This window comes from Protopterus annectens, chromosome 2.part2 (assembly GCF_019279795.1).
Source record: "Protopterus annectens isolate FY-2018-M chromosome 2.part2, PAN1.0, whole genome shotgun sequence".
NCBI classification, from domain to species: Eukaryota; Metazoa; Chordata; order Ceratodontiformes; family Protopteridae; genus Protopterus; species Protopterus annectens.
Genome location: NC_056730.1, coordinates 919,954,338 through 919,978,483, shown reverse-complemented (window position 1 = coordinate 919,978,483; position 24,146 = coordinate 919,954,338). Strand labels below are relative to the sequence as shown.

Genomic DNA, 24,146 nt, shown 5'->3' with positions numbered 1-24,146 from the left:
GAAACATTTCAGCCATTTCTCCAGTTCTGCCACAAGGACCACAGACCTGAAAGACTTCTTTGAGTTCTGTGGCATGGAATTTGAGAGTCTGTTAAGACGTGTGCCAACAAGGTGGCTGTCACTACTGCTAGCCATTGAAAGAATAGTGAAAAATTTCCCAGTGCTCCAGTTCTATTTCCTCTCCCAAAGAGAAGAGGAGACCCCCCCCCCCGGCAGATATGGCAATACTTTTCAGCTAATGAGCATGGTGAGAATGTATTGCCTATACTGCCCCCGTACTATTTGCACTTTCTCAGTGCTGATCTTGTGGATTTCAATGAACATATAAGTACATTAGAAAAATCAGCACTTACTGCCATGGAAACATTTTGTGTAATGGTCTCTCTGAAGCAAAAACTGCAGGCAAGAGCTGAAGGTGCTTTCTTTGGAGGGATACTTAGGGCACTTATGAGCACATTAGGCAGCATTTCTGCTAACAAACTGAAAACAGACTTCATTGTGTTCTTGGAGACAGCGGTAAAGTACGTAGAACATTGGTTTGATTATACTGAAAACAACTACTTGTTTACACTGTCTAAATTATCTCTAACTGAGCCCTTTGCTTTTAGTGACATACTCAATGTGACCACTGCCCTGAGTCTGCAGGAGGTACATGAAGACCATCTTTTCAGGGACTACTTGGCAATTAGACCCTTTCTTGAACAGTTATGTACCACTAGCTTGACCCCAGGAGAAAAGTGTCTGAAGCTTTTCAGAGAAGGGCCTGAGCTGACTGCACTATATCCGGTAATTGCTAGGATATTATCTATATCAACATCAAGTGCATTTGCAGGAAGAGTTTTTTCTTTGGTGAAAAGTAAATGGACAGATGTGCGAAACCAATGTAGTGTGGACTTGTTAAAAGCCGAAATAATGATGACTATAAATTGCCAGATGAAATGTAGTGACTTTTATTCAAATATTGTATCAAATCAGGCCCTTCTTCAAGCCATAAAATCAAATGCAAAACACACTTTAAAAAAAGTGTACTAGTGTGCAGTATGTAGTTTTGTTTTTCTTTGCTTTAGCTTTAATTTGCAATAAAAACAGTCTTAATTATACACATTTAGCTTGTGTGTGGTATGTAGATTTTTTAGTTTTATTTCAGAATAGTCATGGTTGGTTTATGAAGGATTGTTTTACTTTTTTTTTTTTAAATAAACAAGTGTCTGTTTAATGAGTAATGTGTTTTTTCCTTTAAATGTTACTTATTGCTACAACTGTGTAATGTGTTTGCTTCACTTCATTTAAATGGTCTGTGAGTCTTCAGTATGCTATAATAATTTCACAGTGTTGTACCCATAACTGTAATACTGCATCTCCTTTAAAACCTCTGATGATGTCATGGTGGGGGTGTGACCAGTGTCATATTGGCCACACCCACATGTCCCACTTTGGCCTTGTTAAAAGGTGGCAACCCTATATAGAGCTCAGTGTGTAGTTTAAACTGTAGCAACCACTTGCTGCAGTTTAAAAGTATAAAAAAAAAAAAAAAAAAAATTTTTTTTTTTTTTAGCTAAAACCTGTGCACTGTAGTGCTATCACACCTCTCAACTGTACTGAATCAGTTGGTTTTTACTGGTTTTGAGGTCAAAAGAATGGGGTGCCACGAATTCCCGCTTGGCTCCTTTAATTTCTGAATTTCCCGGTCTTTTTTGTTTCTTTCTCCGAATTTTGCTGATGTCATCACATGTGGGGCATGCGTGATGACATCAGCGCCGTGTGCAGCCTGCCAGCCTATCGGAATATGGCTGAGGGCTTTAGGGGGTGTGTACTACTCGGTTTGTTTGTACAACACGTGCAGTGCAGCTACGCTATTTGCTCGTTCCTTATTAATAATGGTTGCATATTAGACAGACGGCCCGAGGAACAAGGCTTTAGGAAGAAAGCACATTTTTATTATCTTAACTCAACTTGGAAAGAGAATGTTCAACTTTCTCCATATTTTACTCTTCCTCTCTAACTCGCTACTTAAGGGTTTCATATTCTTATCCACGATAATGCTCATGTTCCTAGGGAGAAGGATGGCCAAGCACAGAATTTAAGCTTCAAGGAGATATGATTACAACCCTGATCATCTCTGTTTCATGTACAGTTTAGTGGTGGTGCTACAACTAGTGCACTCAAGTGGCGGTTTCACTCACACTCTCTCTCACACACTAGAGAAGAGAGACAAGTCCAGATTCAAGAAGATGAATATAGAGTGACCAGACAGAGTTCTTCCCTGGCTCCTTCAGGTCCTGTAAAAGAATTAAGAAAAAAAGAAATGTGGTGCGGGTTACTGCGGCCATTAGTGGGTATTTATAGACGCTGAGAGAGAGTTGAGAGAGATTATGAGTATGTTGAGAGCGACTGCGCAATGAGACTGACCGTTAGGCGTTAGCATTTTTTTTTTTAAGTTGAGAGTTGCATATGTTGTCGCAAATCTGTTAATTCATGCAGATGGATGGTGCAAGGTGCTAAGCAGTGCTCTGCTGAATCTGCTTTGTTTTACTTATAACCTGAATGATGTGTAGGACAGTATGTGTACTATGCATTATGAATATTACACTGCTAGTGTTTTTCAGGTTGGATCATGTATCACAAATGATGTGCCAGACATTAAAGTACAGTTTATAAAGTTTTTCAGATTTCATTTATTTACTACTTTTGGGAGTAGTAGCCATTGGATTTTCCTTTATTTACCTATATTCTTATAGATGCATTCCGATTTCTATGCCTATAGAAAATATGTTTAGATTGCAAATTTTCTGACAGTATACCTTGCATGTCTAGGGCTTTTCTCCTTATCCCTCCACTTTAATGTGGCTCCGTCTAAATCGACCTCCCAATCAACAACAACAAATTAGTTAATCCTCTGTCAGTGCAGTGCTGTTTTCTTAGAACACTTAAACTTGTATTTTGTTTGTATGTGTGTGTGTGTGTGTGTGTGTGTGTGTGTGTGTGTGTGTGTGTGTGTGTATGTGTGTGGAATGGTAACATCATTTTCTAAGTGCTGTAATTCCAAAATGTTGAAGTTTCAAAATACTGTGGCCATGAATAATGAATATCTTTTCTGATAACTTCATCAAGATCTTCGAGAAGAAATAGTATCTAATGTGCTATTGAATATTTCCCAGGACTGGATTTTTTTCACTTTACTTCATAAACCTGAACTGTGTCATAGCTATAAGATCCTAATGGAACCATCACCAGAGTGGGAGACACCATAATTATAACTGTAATAGCACTGTGCTCAGATATTTTGCACTCCCACTTTATTAGCGTCAGTAAGAGTTGGAGAGGAGCCAAAGTTTAATCATGTGGGTAGGAGATGTGGTAAAATTGTTTGAGTGCTCTTATATTGGGAACATGTGGAGTCACTAGTTATTTGAATTCTAATGTCAGTGAGTATCTTTACCCATTCTTCCTCTTCCTCCTACTCAACAATAATGAACTTTTGTTGGCATTCAAACTTCCTGGGAAACACTGCCATATTCCTCTCACTAGTTAACCTTATCCCTCTTTAATAGTAGCTCTTAGATGCATATATAGCTTTGTTGTCTATCATATGCATTTGGCTGTGTTCTAAAATGTGTTTAATTTGCTTCAGCTGCCTGAGGGCCTGTGCTCACAACAAGCACTGATATTGCTACCTGGCAGCAAGTTTGCTTAGTTGAGTGCCATGAGAGATTGAAACCAAGCAAAACAATTGCTGTATTTGCTAGGGTTCTTAGCATTCTATTGCCAGTGAATGAATTACAAGCTTCTTTCAAAACATGAATTTCAGTCTAATACAGCTTACCCTGATAATCCACAATAATGTCCTGTCTATGCTACTTCCTTCAGAAATGTCCCTACGTCTGGTCAAAGCAATAGCCTTTACTGCAAAATGCTTGACAGTTTCATGCCTTCCAGGGTTTTTAGTGAACCTATGGTAATGTTTGGAAAATTATCTGTAGACTTGAAAAAGAAATGTAAGCTGATTGGTACACCCTCTGCAAGGGATTCAGTTTAAAAATTTGAGAAATGTTCATAATATTTTTTTTCATTTGCATACAATCATTTTCTTTATGTATATCCAAGAATCACAGAGTACTGTGCCTTAAGTTTTCCCATTACATATGACAGATGTGTTGACTGACTTCCAGAAATGGCATATTTCTATTATGGAGCGAGTAACTGGTTTGCCTTCAGGTTCTGCAGTACAAAGAATGACAAGGCCCTTCCCCTTCTAGGTTAGACCAGTTAATGTCCACTATATTAGGCATGTGTGCAAAAACATAGTATAATAGTTTTAACATTTCTGGAGGGAGGAGTTTTAACTCAGGAGGGGGATCATGTTTTAATTGTTACCTAATTCCTTGATCGGCTGAATAGGTACTTACAAAGATAGCAACAAATCGAGATGCTGAAAACAAAAAGCTGTCACTGTGGAAGGAACTCAAAGAAATGAAAGAGCACAAATCTATCAATGCTTTGTGTGTAAATAATAACCAAGAACTTCTCTATGATTCTTTAATTTCTATCTTCAGGCACGCTTGTGCTTGGTCATTCCTTGTGAAACATTTCCCATTAGTGATAAGAAATTGGCCACTATCCATGGTAAAATATAGTACACATAATGCAACATTAGGTTTATGGAATTTACATAATCTTCACAAATAAAGACCCTTCCTGTTACTGCTTTCTTTATTGCAAGCATTATGGTTGAGGTCTTCTCAATTATTCTTCTCAATTATTCTACTTTAAATAGTACTTTTGTACTTTCCAGACTTTGATATGCTAAATCAACATTTGACCTAAATGCATACTGACAATGAATGAGCTTTATGAATCTTTTTGCTGGTATTTTATTCTAGTTCACATCACTTTTTGCAGTCTTTAAACTCTCCATTCCTTTGGTGCAAATGTTGCCAATGGCTATGACAGATTTTTGGCATTAGTCTAGTTATAGCTATTTCATAATGATATGTAATATCTTGATGAGATGCAAGAGAAATTCAGAGTGCTGGTCCTTCCTGTTTGGCACATGGAGTTTTATTGTCCCAAGTATTACCATTATAAATTAAGGACACATCAGTTTTATTCTTAACGTTTTAGTACCTGTGTATATTCTAAACACCAATGCCTCAGTTTTATATGGTATATTTGGGAGCATTTTCTTACAATCTGCAGCAGAAATTATAGCCAATGCTGCATCTTTATTAAGTTCAATTCTCAATCCTGCCACCACTGGAATAACCATATGATACTGTATACTTCTTTAATTATGGTTGCCCTGCAGTGGGTTAATATAGCAATAACCCACGCCTGGGTGTGGGTAATGCTGGATTTACCCACGGTTGGTGTGGTTTGGTCATGAGGGCAAAGCCCGAGTGGCCAAACAAAGCCAACCGTGGGTAAATCCAGCATTACCCACACCCAGAAGTGGGTTATTGCTATTATACAATGACATTATTTAAGAAAAAAAAGAATTACTTTTCTTAAATAATGGCATTGTCCTTGCTGCCCTTCCGCAGCTGTCTGGTATTCTGCGGCAGTTCTGATGTACTGTGCATGCGTATGCCTACGCAGTATATTAGAGCTGTGGGCAAAAGCAATGGAGAAAGCAAGATCTCCGTTGCTTTTTACAAACTGTTTCGCTATGTTAAATTTGTTTAACATAGCGAGACAGCTTTGGCTCGCTATGTTAAACCCATTTAACATAGCGAGACAGTTTTGAAAAAAGCAACGGAGAAAGCAAGATCTCTGTTGCTTTTTCAAACCGTCTCGCTATGTTAAAGGAGTTTAACATAACGAGACAGCTTTAAAAAAAGCAACTGAGTATCTCTGTTGCTTTTTTTAAAGCTGTCTCGCTATGTTAAACTCGTTTAACATAGCGAGACAGTGTGAAGCAACGGAGATCTTGCGTTCTCCGTTGCTGTAAAAAAAGAGTTATAGTAATGGAAAAAAGTCCGGGAGACCGGACTTTTTTCCATTACTATAACTCTGATATACAACGTGCACGCTGACCAATCAGCGTGCACGTTTTTGAATATTAATGGGGGGGGGTCATTGTATAATGTATAGTTTATCACTTACTGACATGTGGATCCCATTTCTCAGATGTTTGTTTTCTTTCACAGTCTGCTATTTTAACAGATGAACTGCAAGTCAACCGCTTTCATATCTGTTGATTACACGCTTGCAGGTGTTTTTTTCCTTTCCTCCAGGTTATGTAGTCATCATGGAATTAGTATACCTAACTGAAGGGTTGGTATTAGTATATTTAATTTAACTGAAGGGGGTTGTGGAGAAGTCCCCCACATAATGGACATGCAGGCTGTCCCCTAGAAGAAGCACAACTAGTTACATTGTATCAGATGGTTTGGGAAGATGTGTTTCTCTTGTTTATAATTAATGACAGTGACATTCCTGTAAGCAGTTCTAGTGTCTAACTGCAGGCTAGCTGGAGGAGGGGAGTGATGGGTTGTAAAAAGACCTGTGTGCTGTGCACTGCTAAGTTAATTTTATTTTTATATAAGAGAATTGTATTTTAGCTTTATAGAAGTTCAGATGTTAATATAAATAAAACAGTTTTGTTCTGGTGTACATTTTGTGTTATTTAATGAAGAAGGCTGAAGCACAGCCGCAGTTCATTTTATTTTTATAAAAGAAAATTGTATTTTAGTTTTGCACATGTTCAAATATTAATATAAATAAAACACTACTGTTCTGCGTATTTTGTTTCATGATCATATTTTGGTTGTCTGTTCTTCAGTTTGCGTTTAAAAAGCTGGCATCCGACAATTCCACCAGAGTGGCTGGGGTTACATAATCATGTATGCAAATGTTATGTTGATCAGCATACAGATTTGTATCTATTTTTCATGGGCCTTTGTCCAGATTTTTGATATTTCCAGGTTAAGAGGTATGAGTGTTATGTGTAGGCAGGTATAAACTGTAGCACATTTTTACTACATGTGTTGCAAACAGTTTGCTACAGTTTAAAAGAAGAAATATTTTTTTAAAGAAAATATGTTAAATAAGGGTCGGGGGCAGGGATCAGAAACGGGGGGGTAGCATGTCAAGCATCTGGCCACTTGGTTGGTGTTCCAGTAGAAGTAACGTCCATTCTTTTTGCATGGCTTATTGCAGTGAAGTAAATTTTTTTATTTTTTTTTGCTCTTCACTTGAAGAGCTGAGGGGTGGGGGCAATAGTTCATAGCACCAGCCCATGGCATTAATTGAACCAGCTTTGCTTCCATTTTTGTAATGCTATTCAAATGTCATATACATCCTCTTTCCAGCCTTATAATATTTCAACATATCATAACCTTTTCAGTATCTGTTCTTGCTGAGCCTGGCCTCTTCCGTATGATGTAATCCTACTGAGTTTGACAAAGTATCAAACCAGCATTGAACCCTACAAAACACTACAAGTAACTCTTCTTAATTTTTCATTCTTCTACACTACAACCCGCCTAGCAATCACATGGGCATTTAGCAATTTCTTTGACAAGTCTCCTGTGGCAGGCGGATGAAAATGCTTGCTGCAAATACCTAAGTAAGCTACCTCAGTAAGTGACTGCCCTCAGTGACGTATCTCAGTGCTTTACAGGTTCAAGTGTTAATTGTCTCTCATCTATGAAGTAATTTAGTGCTTCTCTCAAACACACTAATCACTTTTGGTTAATGTACTTTATAAGTCTACAATTTTTCTGCTATAAGAACAATAGCAGAAAACAGCCTTACAGAAAAAGGCACAAAAAAGAAAGAAAAAAATATTCTTGTGAGATGAAACTTTCTACCGCAAAAGCTGAGTTACTAACTATGAGGGGAAAAACATATGCACAAATATAATGGTGAATGGTTACCTGACAGCTGATCCTGGTAAACAGCAGCAGACTTTTTTTTTCCAAATAGTAGCCTGAGATGACTCATGCTACTGCCATAAACTAATGTGGGCTTGTTGAAAAAAAGGGTAAAACTACAGCAAGATCTGTGAATCAGTCAAGACAGGAGAAGAAAATATGTGATTATTCTTTACTATATGGGGCTCTGAGCAATTACAGCCATCAGAAGGCAAAGGATTCAATACTTAGTGGGCATTACTTTGGGCAAAATAATAAATAAAGCCGCAAATAAGAAAAGTCTTCACGGTGCCACAGAACTCTCTCTGCAGATATTAGCCCCTAAAAAGGATATTACAACAAATGGATCTAGCTTTTGAACAAACTGTATGCATTCATGTTATTCTACAGGAATAATCGAGAAGTGCATCAACCATTATTAATGTTTTTTAAAACACTAAATTAATGGCTGCTAACCAACAAGTAAAATAATATAGATCTATCAAAAATATATAACAATAACTGTTTTACAATAACCGTAAATATTTAAATAAATGCTTCAGAACACACTACTGAAGCAAGACACATTTGATAAATGTGCAAAATTAAAAACAATGTTAAAACCATGGCTGCTAGTGCGGCTAAGTCTGATATGCCATTTGGGTTCACACAAAAGTCGTTAATTACTGTAATTGCTCCAAGGACATATAGAAATCAACCCATAATTCCTTACCTTGTTTTTTTCAGTGGTTGTGTTACCCACTGTTTCAACAATCTTCTTCCAAAGGAAGTCTGGGTATGATCTAAGACCCACAGCAAGCTTCCTTTCTTGTCACCGGACTAATTTAAAATCAGAAGAAAAGTACAATTATTTTAAGTTACAATAAAAAAATTAATCTTCTAGTTATCATACTCAATTAGCCCTGGAGAAACCAAAGACTTCACACAAGTCTGACATAAAACTTTCAATAAAACAATAACAGTAAATTGTGTTTGCTCCTCTCTTAGTAGGTGCCACTCATAACTTAAAATACTAGTTAACTCATTTCATCATAGTATATATGTACATAATGTCTACATTTCATCATACTACATATATACGTAATGTGCACATTTCATCATACTATATATATATACCTAACTTGTACATTTAATCATACTACATATGTATGTAATGTGTACATTTAATCATACTACATATGCACATAATGTGTAAATTTCACCATACTACATATATACGTAACGTGTACATTTCATCATACTACATATGTATGTAATGTGTACATGTAATCATATTACATATGTACATAATGTGTACATTTCGCCATACTACATATGTATATAATGTGTACATTTCACCATACAACATATGTACATAATGTGTGCAGCTAGTTGTCTAGGGGGGATATTTGTAATTTTTACTGTATGTCCTTACACCTGATCTTACTGTATTCTTGTTGGTCTGGCTCATCCATTTATGTCTTTTTTGTTATTGTTTTTACATACTAAACATTTAAAAACTTCAGTTGTTCTTCTTTCGGCTTTTCCCAGTTAAGGGTCGCCACAGCGGAACTCCAGTCCGCTAATGATTGGCAGCAGATTTTTACGTGCCAAGATGCCAGCTCGACGCCCAACCTTCAACGAAGGCACGCCCATTCATGCATGTCTTTCCAATGCCACTCAACCACAGGGAGGACATGCAAACTCCACACAGAAGGTGCTCCAGCCGAGAATCGAACAGGGGAACCTCTTGCTGTGAGGCGAGAACACTACCACTGCACCACCACGGCTATTTAAAATCTTCAGTAAATGTTGTTAAAAAAAGAATCCGTATATTTTGAAACAGTTTGTTGAAAGAAAGGAGCTGTGTGCTGCCTGACACTTAAATAGTACTTTTTATTTCAAGTGCTGTATACTAACAATACCAAATGTACTGATGCTTACTACACTCCCCACCTAAAGAAATGGTCTTTGATAAATTAGTGCTATTACAGCCAATAAAATAAACAGCTAAATCAGACAAGACAGTGATGTATTGGCTCATATATATAACACAAGATGAAGGTTATAAATCAAAGGGGAGAGGCCCGACAAATTAGGAGAGAGCACAACCATGCAGAGTACTATAGTCATAAAGGTGCAGAAAGTATTCTAAGAACTAAGACAACACAGGAATGAATAAATGAGATTTTAGCAACAAGTATGCATTTATTACAAGTAGGGGTACAGAAAACAGGCAAGGAGGTAGTATTCACTGGAGAAAGTTAGCAAAGAAAAATATTGAGAGCACATACTTTGAGAAGGAAAGTTACCAGAGTGGGATGAAGCCAAACAGAAGCTTGGACTGCAGGTTAGAGACTGATTTCCCTATCATGGATTGGTATCAGAAAATAGGCAAAAAAAAGGGATAGGGGAGTGAGCAAAGTGAAAGACGAACTCTGGTACAGATTTTGGTGGAACAAAACCATCTCTTAAAAAGGGATATTTAGTAGGGCATACAAAACACTGTATAATACATTTAAGAATCAAGCTAAGGAGGCTAGAAAAGTCTGAGAAGAGAGACTGGAAAGGTGACTTACAAATGAGCAGTGGGAGGGCAGATCTGTGGCTCTCAAGCATGCAATAAGGCCAGAAGGTCTAAGTTTTTCACTTAAGTGTTTACATAGGTATCTTACACACCAAGCAGGCTTCAGGGAGTTTTTCCTCAGGTAGATAGCAAATGCCGGAGGTGTGATGAGAAAAAGGAGAAGTAAACGGAAATGTGTGTTTGGAGTATAACCACTTGGCAGATTTTAACAATTCCCTACAGAGTACTTTGTCAGACATTTTGTGAGGAGAAAATGGTTGTAAGCAAGGAAATGATTCTTTTGAGCTGGACAAATGGTCTGAATTGATTAGACACAATACGGCATTACAAGTTTAATTTTACTGACTGCCAAAAAACAATTGCTAAAAAATGGAAATCAAAATCTAGCTCAAGTATAACTGAAGTATCGACTATTGCAAAGGAGATAAAAGGACTGGAAAAAAGGGAAGGAGCAAATTTCATAGAAATACATGGAAATTGTGGGAACAATACAGACAGAATAATATTCAGGAGAAGAAGTGAGGTTTAAGGGAAGGCAGGAATTGAGCAATTTATGTAATGTTGGAGTAAATAATTGTTAAAGAACAAGTATACTGCAGGAAAATAATGAAAATGTCACTATTTTTTATTACTGTATGTTTATCTATGCCATTATCTTAAACACGATTTAATAAAGCTGTTAAAACAGAAAAGAATGTGACAATGCATTAGCAGCTCATGTTGTCAGCAGAGAAGAAAATCACACACCAAAATGGCAGCAATACATTTCTACAAGCTGTGGTACTACAAACCTTTTCTATCCCTCTCATATTAGTTCAAGATCTCTTTCTGTGATTACTGAACACAACAGAACATTATTATCAATTCAGCTGTACTGCCAAAAGGATGTTATACTCGACTATTACCCTTTTTATGAATAAGTACTTCCTCAGCACTTTACAGAGGCCCCAGTCTTCAGCCTCTACCTCTCAATTTATTTTACAGTGGAAATTACTATGTTCTCTGTTCTGACTATTATTAATACTCAGAATTTAAAATGGAACCTGTGTACTGAGAGACAGCCTTACAAGACTATCTGCAAATATACAGAGCTGAGTATATTTTTCTGTATTATTCTGTATTATAGAGCTAAATTGTTGCTTAGATATCTGTTGTCTTACTGTTCTGCAAATATACAGAGATCAGTATATATTTTTCTGGTTTTATAATTTGCACTGTGATTCCTCACATCTCTGTTGAAACTGTCCTTTGGTGGCTTTTGCAGTGCCCGCCCCACTGTAGATTTGATTTAGAAAACTCCCCCAGTCCCATCTCTTTACCGCATTCTACATAATAAACCCTTTCTGCACTTGCTTTTAGTCCTTTTTAATTTAATTACATTTTTCAAACTGTGTGTGGACTAATATTGCTACATACTCAAGTGTGCCAGCTTGCACTGCATGTGAATTGTTTTTACTACTGTTTTTGCAACTTTTCTGGAAAAAAAAAAATGTAAGCCTGTTTCCTACCTTTCCTGTAATTAGTGTTCCAGATACAGATTTGCTGTATCCAGGACTGTTTGTAAGCTTCTTAGCCCCCCAAGCCTTTCTGTGTTGGAGGGAAGCCTTCTAGCTTATCAGTGGGAGTGGTAAGCATTAGGTAACCTGTCTACCACACAGGGAGTGGTTCTGGCCCAGAATTTGTAGTTACTGGCTGTTTGGGCGGTCTTCCATCTCTCTCAACTTTCTAATTTGAAGGCCTGCATTTGCACTTGTTTCTGTCCTGTAACTCCTGGGCCCATTTCATTTGCTCACTCAAAAAAAAAAAAAAACTTTATCTGCTTTTACTGTATTTGTGTTTCTTCCTACTTTATTTTGCTTTTGCGTCATCTTAAAAGTACTCAATTGTATTTATTACTGCTTGGTGTAACTCATTCTAAGCCTTTTAGTTTAAGCACTTGGGCTTCAGACCTGAGGTTTGTGGTTTGCACTGTAGTGGCAGAACAGGTAGCTTACATCCTTCTAAGGTGGGAACTGCTGATTGAGGGCTCAGTGTCTGTTATTCTAAAAGTGTATTAATTCTGGTTTAAGCACTTGGGCTTCAGGCCAGTTATTTTACATTAAGAGGGTTTGTGGTCTGCACTCTTGTGGGAGGAGAGGCTGGACTCTGCCCTTCTGAGCTGGGAATTTCTGGTTAAAGGCTTATAGTGCCTGCATATTTGAACTGCTTCTTACTGAAATTGGTACACATTGTTTGCTGTAGCATAGACTAGATCCAGGCCTGTTGAATCTAGTTTTGTTTGTATGCTTGTTATTTCCCTGAAATGCTAATTCCACCTAAAACATGGCTTTTCAGCGCTTCTGTGGATCCCTAGTGATATCTGCATTGCTTACTGTACTTATTTCCTTGTTTCACTTGAAAGAAAGTTACTGTTTGTCATTTTTGCATTTAAGTTACCTGGCACTTGCTCACTAAAGCAATTATATAAGTCAGCACTAAAAAATTAAAAGCACTACACCCTCACAAACTCCGCTTGAGTACCTTGTTCCCCATTGGCCCTTTTTTCAATTATAAAGGAATTCCCAATACTATTCTAGCATGTCCAAAGGTCAGTTGTCAATCTCCTCTCCGGTCCAGCTGGTGAATCTGGGAATCTTCAGGCAATGTTACAACTGCCTCATGTACACAGACAACCCTCTCCTCCTCCCAACAAATTCCAACACATGTGAGAGATGCAACCATATAGCCAAACTGGAGGCTAAGCTCTCTCAACTCAGTACTGGCGTAACCAGTCAGGAGGAGAAGGAAACCACACTCACTACAATTCCAGTCTCACACAGACCTACCACAACAGCAAACCAAACACATAAACACACAAAAACATACCCGGAGGCTCTAAATAAAAATCTGCCTAAGCAGCAGAGACCTCCAAAGCAGACACCCAAGCAACCGCTACCCCAAAACAAAACACGTGCAACACATAGCTCACAAAGCCAGTGTGCCGAACAGTCACAGCCCTTAAGGCTAAACAACACACCTGATACACTTGTAATAGGTGACTCTATCGTCTGGCACACTGACGTCCCGCTCACCAGGCTGAACAAGGAGAAGGTCACGGTGAGCTGCCTGTCGGGCGCTAGGATCCGTCACATAACACAAGCACTCAGGTCACTCCAAGGCAAGTACAAATATGACTCAGTCATGTCCATGCTGGTGTGAATGACCTGAGACGTACCTCCCTGGACTACATGAAACGAGACATAGAGGAGCTCTCTGAGCATGTAGCCCAGGCCGGTATGACCCTGACCTTGAGTAGCATCTTACCCTCACCAAGAATGGTGCCACAATATGAAGACAAGATGATCAATTTCAACAATTGGCTTAAGTATTGGTGTCATTCAAAGGGGATCCAATGCCTGTCAGCCTGGGATGACATGCTTGACAAGCCACGATGTTGCGCTAGGGACAGCTTGCACCTGTCACCCCTGGGCTTTTGGATATTGGCAAAGGCTCTTGCTACCCCCATAGTGCCTTTTTAGGCAAGGCTCAAAAGACAAACCCACCTCCATAGGTATCACAAGGGATAAGAAACTAAGAGTAATGCTACTCAACGCCAGAAGTCTAAACCTCAAGATGCATGCACTCAAAACTCTCCTTAGCATGGAGAACATCGATATCCCGTGCAGTAACAAACTGGTGTTCAAGGCAAAGCACCCCGCTGCACTACCAGGTTATACCTCATACCATGCTTTTCGTCCCCAAAACTTGGACCGAACCACAAAAGGAGGGGGAGTATCAATATTCGTCAAAGATACCCACACCTCCAGGTTGGTGGCACAGCACGAAGCATCAGAGACTATCCATGTGCAACTAACAGTGGGTAAAACTGCCTTCCAGTTTTTAGCCTGCTACAGACCACCCTCCCAAACCCAGGAACCCCACTTGGCCTTCCTGAGAACATTGGAAAATATGAAGGTCTCTCCAAACACCATTATATTGGGCGACTTCAACTACCCAAACATAGACTGGGAGCATTACTCTAGCTCCAACACCCTAGCCCAAAGGTTCCTAGAATTTATAAACGCAAATGCTATAAAACAACTTGTTACCACTCCCACAAGAGGGGAAAACATACTGGACCTGATCATCACCAACATGGGGACTCTATGCTCCAGACCAGAAGTGTATCCCTCACTGGTAAGATCAGATCATAAATTAATCTCACTGGATATTCACATCCCGACCTCACCCCCTACCCAGAAAACCACAGTGAAAAACTTCTCTAAAGCAAATTTCACACTCCTCAAAACCGAGGAGGAATCCTTCAAAGCCCCTGGGCCTGTGGAAAATATGGCCCAGACCGCAGAATCCTTTACAAACGCATTCTATGAACACCTTCAGGAATGCATGGATCATGAAATCCCAAATAAAACCAAGACCCAATCCTCCAAAGGCAGACATCCTGTCTGGTGGACCCCAGCCATAAACAAACTATACAATAGAAGGAGGAAGCTACTACATGATAGAGCAAAATCCCAAAAAAGGAAGGCATCTCTGATCAGTATTAGCAAAAAACTACGGGCACTCATAAAATCGTCTAAGGCCAGCTTCGAGAGAAAAATTGCACAGGACACTAAGGATAATCACAAGGCTTTCTTTAGTTATGTTAGGAACCTGGGTGGGAATTCCCAGATATGCTCAGAATTAGTCCAAAATGACGAAAAATACCCCGAACCCACAGACATTGCCAACATCCTAGCTGACAGGTTCAGCGCAAACTTCTCCCCCCCTCCCCACCAAAAGGGCAAATATCTATCCCAGCAGAGTGCTGCCCCCCTGACATCTCAGATGCTCAGGTAAGAGCCGCCCTCTCCAAAGCAAAAAACACAGCATCATTTGGGACCAGACGATGTCCCGGGCTGCGTCCTACATGAACTCCAAGAAGAGCTAAACCCAAACATAAAACTACTGTTCAATCTCAGCCTTACTACAGGATATGTACCCAAAGAGTGGCGTACAGCAACAGTGGTCCCTCTCCACAAAGGTGGTGCCTCAACAGATCCTGGAAACTATCGCCCCATAAGCCTGACTAGCTTGGTCTGCAAAGCTATCGAAAGGATCATCATGGACCTCATAAATAAAGATATTGGGGACCTACAGACACTGGATCCTACCCAGTTCGGCTTTGTTAAGGGCAGATCCTGCCTCTTAAACCTGGTTGATTTCTTTGAAACAGTCACCAAGGCCATTGACGAGGGGAAGGTGGTCCACACAGCCTACCCGGACCTCGCAAAAGCCTTCAATACAATACCCCACTCGGGCATTATAGATAAGCTCACCAGCTTAAATATAAACCCCTATGTCACTAGATGGGCTGCAAACTGGCTCAAGGACAGAACCCACATGGTTAGAATTGCTGGAGCCATGTCAGACTCCAAACCAGTTACAAGTGGCGTCCCACAAGGCTCATTCCTGGGACCTCTCTTGTTCGGTATATACTCCTCGGAGGTACAGGCCAACACGGAAGGACTGTGGCTGACCAAGTTCGCAGATGACTGCAAACTGGGTGCCATAACAGACTCTCCATCCGGCACAAGCATCCTACAAAAGGGCCTCATAGAAACAGGGAACTGGTGCCAGAGCCATGGCCTCAAGCTAAATGGCAAAAAGTGTATAGTCATCCTCTTTGGCAAAAACAAAGTGCCCCAAATTACCACATAGGTGGTAATCCATTAAGTACGGAAGAAGTAATTAGGGACCTGGGGACCCAAGTTGATAGCAATCTCTCATTTGACAACCATGTGGCCAAAGTGGTTAGAAAAACATTTTATATAGCCCACCTAATCATGAAGGGATTCACATCTAGATCAGGGGAGGTCATCGTGCCTCTTTACTCATCCCTCATCAGGCCCATAATAGAGTACAATGCCCCTTTTGGGATGTACCTTACCAGACACCTGCAGCAACTGGAAAGACCCCAAAAGTACCTCACCAAGAGGATCAAAGGGCTCAAACAGATGCCATATGCTGCCCAGTTAAAGAAACTCCAGCTCTACTCAGTGACATACTGCCTGCTCAGAGGAGATCTGTGCCTGACGTATAAAGCCATGTCCAACCCGGAATTAATGGACATGCTACACCTCAGAAAATCCAAATCCCATCGAGCTACTCGCTCGAGGGACTTGAACCTCAGCACTGAAATAAATAGGACATGCTGGAGGGACAGATTCATAACCCAGAGGCTCCCTTCACTCTGGAATAAAATCCCAGTCCAGGTTAGGCAGAGTCCCTCATTGACTCTCTTCTAGAGGAATCTTGATGAGTGGATGGGAGATCGTAGGTTTACCCCGGGAATCACTTCTGTGTCACTGTTAGACAGAGGCACAGTATACTAACCTCGAAAAAGGGCATAGCAAAATTAATTTAAAATGGGTGGCGAAAGCCAAACACACTCTGGCTAGGCTTATAAATGCCCTAGGGCAGATAGCCTAGTATGAACCTATGAAAGCACAGGTCAAGCCCTGGGGCATGGTGGGAGAGAGTCCTGGGAATAAACAAAGCCCAAATAGTGGCTCAGGCATGGGAGGAGCCAATAGGAAGAAGATGAGAATGAGTAACTGACGCTGGCTTCCCAATCAAGCTAGCAAACAACCAATCAGGAAGTGGACACATGTAAGTAGCAAACATATACTTAGAACAGGGGATGTAGTCTTGGTGCTCAAAAGCCAGTGATCACAGTTCTTATACCAAGTATGTGGGAATAAACATACATGGGGGGAGCATCAAAGGCCTTTATAGTGATGTGAATTCTTATGTCAGCTTCCAGGGGATGGGGTTAGTATCAGAAAATACCCTTATAGCCTTCATTCAGCATGAACAGCAGTAAAGAGGAGGGGAAGTGTTACGAAGATTCCCAGTCTGGGAACAATTAGGTTCCATCCTGCAGCATGTATGGCCCTGATCAGGTGAGCGGGGTAAGCCACTGAGATGAGGACATTTTCAACTCAAAGGTGGGATGAAAGCAGGGGCATAAACTCCTGCATGGCTTCGTGAATTACAGCCCCCCTTTGCTCAACTCTTTGATACTGCAGATAGGGCCCCTGTATGAAGGATGAACAGGCTCAATAGCTACAGGAGGGGAAAGGCTGACAGTTAACAGCCACAGGGGGAGCAATTAAAATATAATTAAGAAGCACATGTTTCAGTCAGGAGTAATTAGCTGTTTTGGAGATGCACACCAAATACTGCACTACGTTTCATCATAACAAGTGTAGTTAGTCTCTCTCTTGCTCTCTAACAGACTGCTGTGTAATCAGCAGAAGTGCAGAACTATGGGGTAAGGAAGTCTCGCCTTACTCCCAGGTTGCACAGCATCAAAATAAGTATACTTAGAGATGGAAAGGGTGTGAGTGGTGCAAGATGGGGGGAGGGGTTGTTTCCCTAAAAACATTTCTTTTTAGAAAATTTGGTAAAGCAGACCTTGTGAAACATTGGCTTAAAAGTTTTGTTCACTGATGCAGTGTTTCCTAGTTCTTTCTTTAACAGAAACAGATTTATTGTTCTGAATGCACCGCAATGGTGTGCCTGAACAGTGAGACAGAACATTTGATGTGCACTAACATTAAAGCTTGCGGCACAATTAACTTTGTGATATCTGCATCTCATGAATAATGGATTATTCTATTTCCCCTATAAGTTTTCTTTTTTCTTTCCTGGTGATCTTATGCCCCAAGTGCCTGCTGACCATCAAGCCTCCTCCTACTGGACTACAGCTGAATCATTCCCCAGTAGGGACGATCTTCCAGATTCATTAGGGTAACAGCTATCCAGAGGAGTTATCATTCAGGCAGCCATGAGAGCTCTTTATATCCTCTCTGGAATTTAAGGTAAGAAGAGATTTCTATAACAGCCTAACTCCTCCCCTGGGTGAAGACATATATGACTTGCATCAATGCAAGGACTGCTATGCCTTCCCCTCATGCCAGTGCACGCTTCTGCAAATGTGAAGTCGTTTAATGAAGGCTATCCATCCATTGGCAGTTTGGTGAACCACATGCCCACCAATGGGTCATATGTCCCCTTTCTTCCTAAGGACTGCTACAGTATGTTTTAGCCCCCCGGACAAATGCATCCATCTTCTTTGCCAGCTTGGTCATGTGTCTGAGCCACTAATCAAACTCTGGATGCCTGTGCCATAATCAGGGCTTTATTCCCGTTTGTCACCAGTTCTGACTTCCATTCAATGTTGAGCAATCTCAGAATTAGTATACTTACAGTAGAAGGAGTGTGCATCACAAAAAATACTTATTAAAACAACAGTATTACTGTTAACATTAATATTTTTCCTCTATTAGTTGGTGTGATGTTTATGTCTTGATATACAGAGATGCATACTTTTCAGTCACATTTGCACTCTCCTGCAATTTTTAACAGACTAACAATTAATTCTGATACAGTTATTTGACAAAATCTGTCATGCAGGCTCTGGTCTACTTCTGCAGTCTTTGTTTATACTACCTTTAATTGTTAAATGAACTGTAAACAAAACAGCTACAGGTAGCTCCTGAAAATTGCATTTACTTTGTACTGCAGCTAGGGATGGCTGAGCTCCCAGTTATACAAAGATTCTAAAATCTCAAATGGAATAAATAATGGAGAACTCCTTCACTTTTAAGTTAAATTCAAAACTGGACAGGTTAACTGATAGGAGTGCTGGCAAAGTGCCACAGAATGTTGCATCTTGAAGACAATGGTACTGAAACAGACCAGTTTGTGGAAGGCCTTAAAAGAATGATGGCATACCTATTTAAAGCACAAAGAAAACCAAGGCCATAAAACCTGAATACTTTAAGAATAGAGCTAAGAAATGCAATTTAATAGTGGCAGGGGTCCCTGAATGTGCAGAGGGAGAGCAAGAGCAATAATGGAGCACATTTTTTCCCAAGTATATAATTTAGGACATACAGGCTTGAAACACCACTGCATTTTCACTCAGCAAACCAAATCTATGATCCTCTGGGTTCCACTAAAATGTATATGTAACAAGCAATGAGAATGTATGGCTCTGCCTGTGAAGATAATCCTCTGTAAGGGGTAGGGTTGCCAGCTGTCCGGTTTTCTGACAAATTGTCCGGTTACCAATTTCATTCAAAACCAGACACGCATAGGCTCCGGAAGCTGTTAAAGACTGGGGGGGGGGGGGGGGGGTAGAGGTTGACAGGGGCACTTAGTGAAAGGCTAATTTCTTTATAACTAGTTGCTACCACAACATAGGTTCACTTGGAGAACATTTTAAGCTTAGCCAATTCCCTTTTGGTGCTTGAATTAACATTTTCTGATTGGTCTTAGCTATCACCATGGCTGATAATTGTATATTAGCCCTAGTGATCATACCAAAGATAATTTGGGGGGGCCATGTATGGGATGCAGCATTTAGGAACTCCCTTTATCCATTAGTGGCATGAAGGGAAATCCTGGAGTACATTTTCTATTACCCATCCTTCGATCCAAGTTGCATTTGAATATGGATGGATGAGCTTTGCTTTATTTTTATGGATAGTCTTTTCCGGAACAGTGGTAGCTTCTGTGATATATATCCATCTCTCCACAACATTCAGTTTAGATACCTGGACTGAGTATTTCTAATGCCATTTGACTTGCTGATGTTCAGTAGGTCCATCTGTATTATGTCGGAGGATGCTTTGTATGCCAGACATGTCACCTCTAAGCACTCTGTAGGATACTGAGTATAGTAATAGATCTTTGAGGTAGTCCATGCAAGACCTATTGTTTAGGACTTGTATCATTTTAGTAAGGTATCTCTGAAGGTATTCCAGTTGTTGCATGGGGCTGGACAGGTACATGCCAAAGTGGGCATTATACAAAATGATTGACATAATGACATCTTTGTAAAGGGGGACAACAACATCTCTAGATCTAGTCACAATCAATTTGTTTATAAGCTGTGCAATACAGAAAGGCTTTCTTGTGACACTGGGCACATCTTGGGTCAACCGTTAGGTCACTGTACACACAAGTTCCCAAATGCCAGACAACTGGACCAGTTCTCAGAGGGCATTGTCATGATTTTGACACCAGTTATTATTTGGGACAAACCTTCCTGCATGATGGTTAAGTCATTTGGGGATTCAATAATTTCTCCTAATTTGCAGTCATCTCAAACTTAGCTAGCCAAGCTCTTTTGTATTTCCTTTTACTTCTGAGATGTATATGCCAAACAGACAGTCTCAGCACCGAACCCTGGACTGGTCTCTTCTCCTGTTTTGATCTCCTGCATCCTGTGAGCCAAGCTGGCAATGCAGCTGGTGATATAAGTGTTTGCTCCTACATTTTTCATCTTTTTTACTTCACCTGAGTAGGGGATTGTGCCAAAAGGCTTGGCCAGGTCAAGGTAATGTTGTGTGAACTGTTTTACCTTCATCCATTGCTTTGGTAACAAGAGTAAAGCTTAAAATTTGCCCATGATTTTGAGCCTTTCACACTTTCCTCTGGGCTGTTTTCAAACACATTTTTAGGGCCATGCATACCTGTATGCATTCCTTGATTCACCTTCCTGATTGTATTAAATTAGATTCCTTGTATAATACAGCACACTTGTTAGACTTAAGTTGGAGCGCATTTTTAATTCATTGTTTAAACATTTTTCCAGTAGGCAATGAAACAAAAATGCATTAACCAATAATGACAAAACTGCCCTATTCAGAACATTTCCATCATAAAGGTCTACTTAAACACACAACTGCATTTTAAATTTATTGTATGAACATTTTTCCAGTAGGCAATGAAGAAAAATGCATGCACCAATAATGACAAAACTGTCTTATTCAGAATATGTCCATGATAACAGTCTACTTCCACACACAATTGCATTTTAAATTAATTGTTTGAACATTTTTCCAGTAGGCAATGAAGCAAAATGCATGCACCAATAATGACAAAACTGCCCTATTCAGAACATTTCCATGATAACAGTCTACTTCTACACACAATATATAAATACAGAATCACAGTAGTGTAAGCCATGGGCATGTTGCACAGCTTCTTGAACTTATTTTCAATTGGGGAGGGGGCAAAAGGCAAAAACCAGGGACACATTTTAAACATTGCTTGTATAATTTTGGAAATTTGCTTGCATAAAATGTTGTGTTACCACCATTCATTTCACTGCTAAGTCTTGAACCCTGTGCACTACAGTCAGAGCAACATGCCACTAAGCTAAACCAGCAGTTTCTTGAAAGACAAGAAGACAAACTTAAATGGCTATCATATCATTTAGTGAATTCAGTTCTCACTTCTCACCATAGCTCTCAACCTCTTAGCACAAAAACACAGAACAAAGCCAATAATGGGGGAATACAGCCCCAAAATAGGGACACATTCCAAATATTGATTTTATAACCTTAGAAAATTGCTAGAATAAAAGGTTTTGTTTTACCACTCCTGAAAACCAGAGGAACAGAGCAAAAATGTGAGGCATAAATTCACAAGTGATGGTGGCTAGGGACTTTAGGCTCTTTTTACCTGTACCCAAGGTACAGGGTTTGAGCCTGAGTACCTCTAGCCACCAGATGTATTCCATTGGGGGGATTTACACACACACACACACACACACACACACACACACACACACACACACACACACACACACACACTCACTGTAGCAGTAAATCCCAACAGCCAGTCCAGACTCCATCCTCAGTCCTCCGAGAAGCAGCAGCTTTCACCCAGGCAGCTTCCAAAAATAAATCCTTCTCTGAGTAAATAAGCAGCAGCTAAATAAATACATGTGCCGCAAGTTCAACTCCGACAGGCTCGTAGCCCTGACGAGCTAAAAATAAAGAAGTAATTCGGGACAGTTGGGAGGTACGGATGATCTGCAAAAGTGGGGGGGGGCTCCCCTCGCTCTATTGTTCCGGCTCCCATGCGGACACATGAAGTCTAGGTTTTGCTTTTGCACCACTGCCACAAGTGGACGGACTAGCGGCGTGATTACAGGATTTTGCATGGGATTGAAGTTAATGAACAATCCAGAAATCTCCTTTCGTATGTGCACAGTACTGGCAGACCGTTTTATTCGATACACTTCCGGTTCCTTAAGTCCTGCTGCAGTTTTCAGTAAACATAAGTGACATGATGACATCAGTCATGTAAAAGGTGAGTAGTATTGCCAATTTTTAAAAGGAGGATATGCCTCTAGTCAGCATGTTCTAACATTTACTTTAATTATTTCTTGGGCATAATCCATAGTCATGAGACTTATGGTGTATGTACAGATTCAGTGCTGCTGCTCTTGTTTCACTATCAGCTGTTCTGTAATGTAGTATTTACTGACTATAGTGCTTTGAAGCAAACCTTTTTTGTATGCATATTGAAAGCGTGACTACAGAAATAAAGTTCACTGCTCCTTGGTTCCTCTTGTACGAGCCATAATCTAAACCACTCACATGTGTTTTGTTGAATGAGTTCTCACCTTTCATGTGATGCTTTTAAAATGCGTTTTCTTATATACTTTGCCCAGCAATGCCCAATGTTTGGTTTATGAAACTTTTTTTTTTTTTCCAGAGGCATGGTTGAAGTATGTTTTGTTATATTCAGCGCTGTATATAGGATGAGATCGATATTTGTTTCTTTCATGTTCTATGTACTTCGCATTGGCTAGATAAAATAAGACATTCATCATACATCTCTTCTGCCCTGATTTTGTCTCTACATTTTGCTCTGTCCCTTTTAATCCATCTTAAAGCTGTTGATTTGAGGAGAAAAAGGTGATGTCACACAATATATAATGACAATGTTTTGAGTTATTTTATTTCAGATTATGTGTGATTTACATTCTCTTATTCTGTCAATTTAAGGTCAAATACTAATATTTTAAAAAAACGTTCCTTGTTCAGGAAGTAAGGTTGAGAGCTATGGAAACCATGTAGTGAGTAGCTGAATAGTGATATTAAGCTATAATGTATTTTTTGGTATGAGTTTCTTAAGGTCATCTGAGACTGAGTGACTTTATTGTTCAGCAATCGAATTAAACTGTCAGAAGATCATGTGTTGGGTAAATTGCCTTGTTGACACAGATTGTGACAGGTGGATCATAGGAGGTTACTAGGCTATTGGCCCTGAGGCCCTTACAAGCCTAGCCAAGAAAAAGAAGGTGTTCCCACCAGGTGGTGTCATTGTGACATCACAAAATGGGTGGAATGTGGGCAGGAGAGGGGGTGGGATGGGCAGAGTTACTGGTGACGTGAGGGGTGTGGCTTTACTCTGGTTTTAGCCATGACGAAAGGTGGTAACCCTAGTAAGGGGGTAAAGGTGATTTCACCAATCTTAAGGTGCCCCCCCCCCGGGCTGTAACCATGGTATGACCCAGGAAAGAGCCATTGCCATCAAGTGCATCGATTAGGTTATGAAAAACAGTTATCCAGATATCAGAAAATAAGAGATTCCTCACCTGCAAGGCCTACATCATCCTGCTAAGAAAAATGGTAAATTCTTAGGATACAAATGACAAGCCAAAAGACAGCACCTTGTCCTAAAAATGCTGCTCACCCAGAACACAGACTTCAAAATGTACTCTCCAAACAGGTAGCCAGAAGACTGCCTCTCCAATGCCCTTCTTGTCTATCCACTAATAATGAGTATGATGTTGATCCCTTGCTAGAGAGCGTGAGCTCATAACATAGAAATATATGGAGGTCCCTGCAATGGCA

The 24,146-nt window shown here is 40.0% G+C and overlaps 1 protein-coding gene across 1 annotated transcript in view; it reads right to left on the bottom strand.

The window, feature by feature from the left end:
• MSH3 (mutS homolog 3) overlaps positions 1-24,146 on the bottom strand; it is a 3,764,176-nt gene that overhangs the window by 2,273,668 nt on the left and 1,466,362 nt on the right. Inside the window, exon 12 of the mRNA XM_044064237.1 lies at positions 8,587-8,693. Within this exon, the coding sequence (XP_043920172.1) occupies positions 8,587-8,693 (107 nt within the window). The remainder of the gene's footprint in view (positions 1-8,586; positions 8,694-24,146) is intronic.